Source organism: Vanacampus margaritifer, chromosome 19, assembly GCF_051991255.1.
Source record: "Vanacampus margaritifer isolate UIUO_Vmar chromosome 19, RoL_Vmar_1.0, whole genome shotgun sequence".
Taxonomy (NCBI): domain Eukaryota; kingdom Metazoa; phylum Chordata; class Actinopteri; order Syngnathiformes; family Syngnathidae; genus Vanacampus; species Vanacampus margaritifer.
The window spans coordinates 18,581,052-18,590,117 of record NC_135450.1 but is presented as its reverse complement, the minus strand read 5'-3'; the positions used below and the strand labels follow the sequence as shown (position 1 = coordinate 18,590,117).

General features: G+C 48.9%; 2 protein-coding genes across 4 annotated transcripts; one reads left to right on the top strand and one right to left on the bottom strand.

Moving 5' to 3' along the window:
* Positions 1-1,226: 1,226 nt before the first annotated feature.
* Positions 1,227-7,011, bottom strand: kif25 (kinesin family member 25). Of its 3 annotated transcripts, XM_077552490.1 has the most exons (16): positions 5,949-7,011; positions 5,784-5,849; positions 5,632-5,664; positions 5,375-5,497; positions 5,168-5,312; positions 4,817-4,920; positions 4,577-4,662; positions 4,468-4,510; positions 4,315-4,382; positions 4,175-4,249; positions 3,962-4,096; positions 3,736-3,897; positions 3,241-3,395; positions 2,905-3,168; positions 2,429-2,575; positions 1,227-1,721 (listed from the first exon to the last, which is right to left on the bottom strand). In XM_077552490.1, exons 1-16 carry the CDS (start codon positions 6,015-6,017, stop codon positions 1,570-1,572), a joined length of 1,827 nt encoding a protein of 608 aa, XP_077408616.1. In that variant the 5' UTR covers positions 6,018-7,011; the 3' UTR covers positions 1,227-1,569. The 3 variants fall into 3 exon arrangements, with proteins under 3 accessions (XP_077408616.1, XP_077408617.1, XP_077408618.1); XM_077552491.1 differs by lacking the exon at positions 4,315-4,382 and having other exon boundaries at positions 4,175-4,314; XM_077552492.1 differs by lacking the exon at positions 5,632-5,664.
* A 1-nt stretch (position 7,012) lies between these two features.
* ccdc167 (coiled-coil domain containing 167) lies at positions 7,013-8,653 on the top strand. The gene is made up of 4 exons (XM_077552505.1): positions 7,013-7,199; positions 7,263-7,357; positions 7,552-7,604; positions 8,149-8,653. The coding sequence occupies exons 1-4, from the start codon at positions 7,149-7,151 to the stop codon at positions 8,268-8,270; spliced, it is 321 nt and encodes a 106-aa protein (XP_077408631.1). The 5' UTR covers positions 7,013-7,148; the 3' UTR covers positions 8,271-8,653.
* Positions 8,654-9,066: the final 413 nt, after the last annotated feature.

Genomic DNA, 9,066 nt, shown 5'->3' with positions numbered 1-9,066 from the left:
GTTCTTCACGTGGAATGTCATCCATCAATCAAATTGTCATGTTAGCGTAGCAGCTAATTACACATTTACAACTTGTGTTTTTTTTTGATGCAGTCAACACAAGCACTTGCTCCACCATTTCTTTCTGGCACAACAAAATGAGGCTTGAATCGGTCCATTTAAAATTGTTGGCCCCAATCAAAGGATTGGAAGCCAATTAAAATCCCTCTTACCAGCTCAGTGGCCGCCCTGAGACTGAGAGGTTGTGGGTTCAATCCCCGTCCGGGTCATACCAAAGACTCCAAAAATGGGACCCATTGCCGCCCTGCTTGACACTCAGCATTCAGGGTTGCAATTGGCTCACCGAATGATTCCCGAGCGCGGGCGGCCCCTGCTTCTGCTCAGCGCTCCCTCGGGGGAGGGCTCAAATGCGGGGGGGGGGGGGGGGGCGTCATTGTCCTAAGAAGTGTCAAAAGTAGTTGAGCGCTGGACTCACCCGCGCCGGTGATGACACGTGACAGACGCGTCGCATTTCCCGCGTGGTCAGCAAGCATCCGTTGGAAACGAGCGCCTCTCGTCACGACGGGTCGCACGTGTGCTGGATGTCAAAGAAATTCATGTGCCTTGAGCGAGTCTCTTGCCATGGATTTGTAATCTGCGCTAATTTGCCATTTGACGGATGCGTCGTCCGGCAAAAAGAGAAACGAGGTCTGCCGGTGCGGCGGCCTCCGTCACGACGCAGCTACTCAAAAGTCGAGACGCAGCGAACACGCAGCCGGTGTCATTTGAACACGATGATTGCGCCGCCGGTGTAGTTACTGAAAGTGGGCGGAGCAAGCAGGACGGAGACGGACGGGCAGCGAGCTATTTTCCAACGTCACACTCTATCGCGTTCTTCGCCGATGACGTCACCTCCTCCACATGACGACGTCCGACGAGGCCTGTTGGAAAGGCTGCGGGCATGTTTGTTTGTGATTTAAAAACAAAATGATTAATAAAGACGGCCAGTTCTCCTCACGTGGGGAGACGCCCACCTGGGGGTGGGGCATAACAAAAGGAAAAGAAAAAGACTCTTCTGCCTGCATCTTCTGATTGCCCACGCAGTATACTCGCTCGCTCGCTGAAGAGATGAAGAGGACGGCAGCTGGTGGAATATTCCGCTCACCTGAAACCACAACGTTTCGAGCTTGGACGATTTGAATGTTCTGTCAAATGCAATCAGTCTTGGAACCTTCAATGACAAGACAGACCATTTGCAACTTTTTTTATTTGATTCAAAAGAAAAAAAAACATTCCAAATGGATTATTTTGAAAGCCATGAATTGAGTTGCAAGTGTGGTCACGCAACATATTCAACTTGCATCTCAAAGCACCTCAGCAGCTCCACATTTGCTAGTTTGTTTTTGGGATCAATTGGATGAAGTCGAATAATGAAAACTTCAAAAGCGCAATCGTGTGATCCGATTTGCTTTCACATTTGTCGTCTACTGGACTGACTGATTCCGTTGGTTCCTACCAAGCAAGTAAATCCAATGTTTGGACCTCAAGTCTTGCGGTGCGTTGGACGGAGCCGCCGGCTGCCGGTCGCGCTCACTTGACGTTGGGGGCGTGGCTCTTCTTCCTGGTGGGATCGCGATGGACCTGGCGGGCTCGAGCGCCGAACGAAAGCGTCTGCAGGGACTCGCTGAGGAAGCGTCGCGCGGGGGACACGCACAGCATCACCAGCAGCTTGCCATCGCCCCCTGGTGGACAAATGGAAGGCAAGTGGCGAGCGGTCAGGGTCAGCAAGGGATGCTGGCCTGAACATTTTGTCACAAGCTCCATTGAAAGGCAATTGTATGATGTGACGTTATTCCCTTCTTTTCGTTCCATCCTAACCCATTTGACCCGGTGTTGCCATGGCGATTGAATTTGCCCAGGCCTTCCCAATGGGTCATGCTGGGCTACGTCATTTTGGGTGGGAGGCTGGAGGGAGGGGCCACCATTTGTCATCAGTGCAAGTGGGGGCCCACGTGGGGTCCATCATGCAGGACAAGCACGGCATGTCAAATAGGGACAAAATGTCAACTTCATGCATTTCATTTTTCACAAAACATTGGTCAGTGCTTGGCACTTTTTTTTTTTCATGCCTAAAAACGATGACTGGAAGCTGCTGAACGCAAATTTTGTGCATTTTTTTCTCTCACAGAAATGATCTGAATCCAAATTGGAATCATGTTGACATCCATGTTTGTCCTGCATTTCATTCCAAATGCGCAAAAATGATTTGGGCAACTCCAGCAAAAAGTGGATTTGCGGGAGTCCACTGACGTATCCAGGAAACATGCTTAGAATTTAGACTGGGGGGTGTCGCCGATTGCCTCATGGTGATTATAGGAGCAGACTTGTGGCGTTGAAGGTTTCTTAGCGTGTGAAATCTGATGAAGAAAAACACAACAAAGTGTCTGACCTAAGGCGTCTTGCAGCAGGTGCGTGAGCTTGCTGTTCCTGTAGGGGACGTGCGTCCTGCGCTCGGCCAGCGCGCTCACGACGTCCCACAGAGCCGACACGCTGCGCTTGATGCAGGAGAGCTCCCACGGGGACACGCTCGACAGATCTCACACACACACGGACATCAAGACAAGCACAACTCCATTTTTTTTCTATAGTTCAATCATTCATGAATTGCAATATTGCATTTACAAAAGAAAAGGAATTGCCATCAAAATCACTTTTCATTCTTTTCTTTTGCTGCTCAACAGGAAGTCAACAAATTGCACTTTGGCCAAAACGAGCGTCAAATGTTCATTATTTAGTCGTCTTTATGTATTCATCAACGGAATGTTGAAAGATGAGTTGAAAAAAAAAAACATGATTTGGTAAAAATCCATTTGAAATGTTTTTTTTTTTTCTTTCGGAGGTTGTTTGACTGGAATGTGCGCTCACCCACACACTCGCTGCCCGCCAGGTCCACCAGCTGCAGTTTGGTCCGGAAAGGCGACGGCGAGGCAGACGATCTCAGGGCCGATCTCGGGGACGGTCTCGGGGACGATCTCGGGGACGACGGGCACGGAGACGAGGCGGGACTGCGGAAGGCGTCTTCCGGTGACTTGTGCGCGGCGTGGCTGCCGTGACAGGCGGGGCCGCACTCTGGCTCCTTTTGGGCGCCGCACGGCGCCACCTTCTTTTTGGCGCTCTGCAGCCGGCGGCCTGGAGGGAGCCAAAAGCGAGCGTTCCAAAGTTTTTGTCCATTTGGACGGCGAGCGGGCAGGTGAGTCTCACCTGAGGCCTGCGCGTCAGGACTCATGGAGGTGAGCGTGAGCGTGACGATGAGGTGGGAGCGCGACGAGTCGGCGTGCACCCGAGTGGGGCAGCGAGCTCGGAGACGCAGCGCTCCGCTCAGGATCCGCGTCAGCTGGCAGACGTCGCACACGCGCCTGATCACGCGCACACACACAAAAGTCACAAGTCAATTCCAAAGACGTTTGAAAGAGGGACAACTAAAACTGCTTCTCGCCAATTGACTGCCGCTTAGAGTGCCTCGTTGTCACGGACATTCTGTAAAGTGACAGCCAACCTCGGGGCTGCAAATCTGGGATGTGGAAATATCGCAGCCGTGGGAGACTTTCAGAAAATCAAATGTCTCTCAAACGTCTTCATCTCGGCAGCCGAGTTGGGCGTGGCCGGATCGATGATTTTCAAGTCTGGTTTGGGTTTGTGTGACATTTGAAAGATGACAGATTGACAGCCTGCGGGCTTGTTGATGTTTGCGCTTACTCGTGCGTGAGCGAGGCCGTCTGACAGGAAGCGGCGGACGAGGCCACATTGTCCCGCCACCGCCCGCCGTCTTTGGCCAGCAGGTCCACGATGTCGTTGTTGCGCAACTCCGCCACCGAGACCTCCAGCAGGCGGTCAGCCGACGGCTCCTCCGAGATCAGCCTGCCGGTCGGGACGTGCGTCACTTTCACCGCGGCTTTGGCTTGACCTTCAAATGCGCTTTTACCGGAAGATCTCGGCGGCGGCCTTCACGACGACGCCTCGCTGCAGTCCCGAGGGTTCCGCGGACTCGGGGTCGCCCATCATGGTGTGCGTCTTACCGCTTCCCGTCTGTCCGTATGCCAGGATGCAAAGGTCGCGACTGCCGCAGAGCAGCCAGCGTTCGTTTGGCTGTGGACATGGCGTGGGAGGAGCCTGATTAGCATACGTGACAACTTACCCGTCCAATAGCGAGCCAAGGAGGGGCTTGACGTCCTCAAACACGTCTTCTTGCGAGCCGTCTGGCCCGTGAACCCTGTGGGAACTCCTTGATGATTCGCAACCACAACAACATGTGGACTTGATTCCAAACAATCGTACCTGTCAAATTCAAACATCTTGTCATGTGCTGCCGCGCCCGCCTTGATGCAGCTGACCACCAGCGTGTCCTTCAACAAAGCCATCAAGTGGGGGACGTCACTTCCCTTTATCGAATCGTCCCTTGTTTTGTTCAATAGAAAAGGTCCAACTTACGTCACTGATGGCGTGGATGACTCGCTCGGCGGATGAGGAAGACCTGAAAAGGACATTCCAGAGTTGAAGGTTTGCAACGGGACATTTGCGAGCGCAGGGAGAGACGCACCCACATCCGGACGGGGACGGCTGGACCCGGTCCAAAGGTAGAAGAGGACGAAGCCTGCAGTGCACTCGGATGTCCCCTCGGACCTCCTGCAACAAATACAACAAAATCCAGCCACCGTCGTCCACGCCCAATGGAGGATTTCACTTTGGATCGCGATCGAGAGACATTCATAACAATTCAAGCAAATTCAGCCGCTCATGTTGTCAACCCGCAGCTTCATGATGTCACGGTGCGACTCACCACCGGCGCGTCGGGAACTTCTTTCCTCCTCTGCCCGTCCACTCTGCACTTGTCCCGTCCCTCCACCAGAGAGCGCTCCAGAGCAGCCAAGCGGCCTTGTAAATCTAAGCGCAAGCATCCACCGGTGACGCCACGAAGCAACTTTGGACAGCATTCGGAGATGTAAGCAGACCCGCATTTGAGAGAAAAGCCCACCCAATGACCCCACCCATGAAGCAACCTAAATTTCAAGATGGAAAGAGTGGATCGAGCCAAAATTGGATCTAAATCCTGGGACAGAAACTCGGGCAGGCAAGTTGGGTCCTAGAGAGCCGCAGTCCTGCAAGTTTTGGGAAGTATCGGCGGACTTACTTTCAAGTTTGTCTTGTGGGCATAATTTCCGAGAAGAGCATCTTTGTTGTTCCACATTCTCCTGCAGCCGCTTGCGCTTTTCCTCCAGCTCGGCGGCAAAAGTCACATAGATGGCGAAAAGGTCCCTTAGGCAGCCCTTCAGGGCCTGAAAGGGACACGCGAGAAAGAAAACGGGAAGGAAATGCGCTGGGTGTCTCGTGCTCTTACCTGGACCTCCGAAAGCAGTCCGGCGACGGCCGAGCGGGTCAGCGCCTTTTGCACCACCGCCGGCTCCGGGTTGGAGGCCTCGCTGTCCTTCTCTTCACGCTCCTCTTGCACTTTTGCCAAAGACTAAAACAAAGAAAAAGACACAACAAATGCTTTCATATTTGACGGCGGTCGGATCAGAAATGTGCTTTGTAAGACCACATTCATGTATACAAATATATACAACTAAATAAATAGATCTACAAATATTTGCCTACTAGACGACTTGTATGATTGCTTGAATTCAGTGTCTGCAATGAGATGCATTTTGAGGTCAGTCAAATAAGTTGCGTAATTACTTCCAATGTGAAACGTTGGCAATGAAGTCAATGACGTCATCTGCGGCTGGCAAAAGAAAGCTCGTTCTTACCTCAGTGAGCCTGTTACGAAGGATGGCATTCTGTGTCTCCAGTTCCAGGATTTGCTCCTCTTTAGCCTGGAAACACCATCAGATGGATCATTTCGTTCAATGATTAGCACAAGGACACCCCGCGAGCCTCTAAACCACATTTGAGCGCCATTAAGGAATACTTACTCTTAGTTTGAGTTCCAGCAGGTGCACCTGATGTGCAAATATTTGGTCATGGTTAACAAAGAGAGGCATTTTCTTTGCTCTTTTTTAAGAGTACGTTTTTGGAGAGAGGAAAAGAGCATCAAGTGTCTTTCTCTCGGCTGTTAGCAGACGCCTAATGTCGTCTAATCCGATTAGAAACTGCCCAGGACAACTCGGAACTGCTCAAGTGTCTCCAAAACGCTGCTATAAATACCATTGTTTTTCTGATTCTTGGGTTTTCTTTTGCCAACAAAAGTCGATTTTTATCAACGCAATTAATGGCATTGAAACGCTGGAACGAGCATGAAAACGCACCACGACACTCTTGGTTATTTGGGCAGTTCAAGTTATTCATTTCTACATGATTGGTCAACTGCTGGTCACATGGCATACGGACGCCATCTTGTTACCCCACAAGCCGAGTCGGCCAAACTCTCTCTATTATGGGGTAAAGGCCACGGACGATAATACATTTAAAATGAACTGGATTAGGTATTTTCTGAAAATTCCTAAATCAACTTGGAACTGTATTTCGAACCATGTTTTTTTTTCTCTCCAAAATGGGTGGATTAAGATTTCTGTTATGAAATTATAAAACGGAAAGAATCCCCATTCGCTAATCGCACTTCCATAAGGAGGCAGTGCTTGCTTGGTCACTTATTTACAAGCATAACTTTTCACCACACCACTACTCTGTTTGGAATAACCGAGACATTTGTTACAAAAACAAATCCATTTTTTTAAAGACTTGGTTTGATCATAATATTATCTGGGTGAGTCGATCATTCAACATCAGAGAAGTGTTATTTACTTATGAGGAATTTCTTCTACACTTTCTGACGCCTAAACAATTTGCTGTCGTTTTTTATGCTATTCCTTCTGTTGTATTGATGCTGTATAGGGGTCACATTGGTGTTGTAGCTGAAAGGAATCGATTGCATTTTCCCGGTAATAAATAAATACAAGTAATAGTCGTAGATATGGTAGAGTTGGGGACATGCGTGCAACACTCTCTTGTACAGTAGGTGGCGGTATGCAGCTAAAAGTCGCTTGCAATCCGCTAATTATTGGAAGGAGAAGAAGAAGAAGACGAAGGATGTGAAGAAAATGACTTCCGCATTCGTCACCCTCTTTGAAAGTCTTGTCTTTCGGTGGCCACGTGTTACTATTTACGTTTGAAAAATGGTGAGAGTGAAGGACAAACGACGGGAGAATAACAGCGTGGCCAGCGAGGTAACAACATGACAACCGCGAGTGAACGTTTTACGATCGACTTTGAATGTTGACTGACTGCAGATTGACCGCTTGGAGGAACGGCGGGCTCGTTGCCATGACAACCTGGAAAAGGCCGATTTCAGGAGTCGGAAGGCCAAGTTGTCCGTCGAGGAGAGGTGACACCGACAGTCATATTCATCATCATAATTAGCATAACATAGAACGCCAATGATCATAGTAACATGATCGAAGGCAGTCAAACGGTATAGAAAAGTGTCAGCACTTTCAACGTTATCAACATAATCAGATTTGTTTTGGTTTGTCTACATTTGTTCAACTTGATTTCCTTTCCCTTCGCCTCTTCTCGCAGGCAACAACTGGAAAAAGAAATGCTAAGCTTAACGGAAAGGCTGCAACATTTGGGTATGGCTGCACTTTGGACACGAATTGCGATGTTTCATGCACTACAAATGAGGCTTTCGTTGACACCATCAGAGGCGACCCATCCCGTCGCAACATGTCCATTTCAATAACTTTGTTATTTGGCCTGCTGGAGTGGTGAAGGCGATCCATACAGTTTGAGCTGATACCACCGCAAAGAAGCATTCCCAATCATCCAGACGCTGTCATATTGATTAGCAGCGACAGCGCAGCGATCAAAGTTCTGACAACTGCTCCATATTGACGGGTAGCAGCAAACTGTTTTGCTAGCAGACACAATGTGTGTGCGCGGGAAACACTGCTTGCTGGAATGTTTGATTTTTTGGCCTGATCAATCAATCTCGGCCAATTAAAGACGTTGCGCCAAAACGGGCATAAAAGAAATCGGATCCAGCCAATCAGATAGACGCGTGCCAAAAATGCCACTATGAGATTGGAATTGAAATTGTCCTCATTTTTGAGCTCCAAATCAAAAGTCGATGTTTGAAAATGAGTGAACACTTGCAATGTTGTTTTGTTGTCCCAGACGAAGAGTTGCAGCGTTTACGAGAGCACAATCGGAGGAACGCGATGCTGTCGCTGGCCCTGCTGGTCCTCTGCGCTCTCTTCTACTACTTGCTCATCTACGACCAGCAGCAAGACTCATGACCGCAAAATTCTTTTTGTTGTTGCCATCTCAGGGAAACGCCGCGGATTGTGAGCAATCTACTTGCTGCTGATCATGTAAAAAGTTGCCTTCGTGTGGTGGGAGGCCGCCATCGCATGCATTTGATTTTGTATGACGTGCTTGCTCGGTTGTTACGCTACAATCGAGCGCGCTCGCTAGCGAGGAAGTGGACAAAATGCTCCAAATGGCTTCCGCATGGCGTGCGCACGTGACAAAAAGTTGCTGCAATGGCTTTGTGACGTCCGTATCAGCAAGTGCAAGTTTTTGTTTTGTTTGTTTTTCTATGTAGCACTTTGAGATTGTTGAAATATAAAGTGCATTACAAATCAAATGTATTATTAAAAAGCGCCGTTCCACTTGCAAACGTTGACTTGTTGACGTGATTTCACGGACAATCGATTCACCTCAATAATGCGCACGGACAATTTTATGATATTTACTATTATACGGAGCCCCTCAGGTTCCAGGGTATGATTATTATTTTTATTTAGTAATCTGCACCCACAGTTTAGCACGTCAATAACAAACAAGAAGATACAAGTTTGATTTATTTTAAAAGTGTGAAACAGGCGAGAAACTCCATGCCATTTTGATTTTGTGGAAATGAGACCAGGTTAAAAAAAAAAATCTGTTTTTTAAAACTAGGTCACGAGGAAAGCAGCGTCTTCGCCAATGCAAAACTGTGAAAACACTGCCATCTTCAGGCCAGAAAATGCAATTGCGTGTTCGATTTGATCATATCGGCTGATAGACGGGAGCGCAAGAGGGTGATTTTTA

Bases quoted from the DNA above. Each gene is read 5' to 3' on its own strand.
- kif25 (XM_077552490.1), bottom strand. From the start codon at position 6,017: ATGCCTCTCTTTGTTAACCATGACCAAATATTTGCACATCAGGTGCAC. The intron at 4,511-4,576 runs GTGCGTCTCTCC...TGTCCTTTTCAG, and splicing joins CCGTCCCCGTCCGGATGTGG to GTCTTCCTCATCCGCCGAGC. The intron at 4,383-4,467 runs GTAAGTTGGACC...GCTTTGTTGAAG, and splicing joins TCATCCACGCCATCAGTGAC to GACACGCTGGTGGTCAGCTG.
- ccdc167 (XM_077552505.1), top strand. From the start codon at position 7,149: ATGGTGAGAGTGAAGGACAAACGACGGGAGAATAACAGCGTGGCCAGC. The intron at 7,358-7,551 runs GTGACACCGACA...CTCTTCTCGCAG, and splicing joins AAGTTGTCCGTCGAGGAGAG to GCAACAACTGGAAAAAGAAA. The intron at 7,605-8,148 runs GTATGGCTGCAC...TTGTTGTCCCAG, and splicing joins GGAAAGGCTGCAACATTTGG to ACGAAGAGTTGCAGCGTTTA.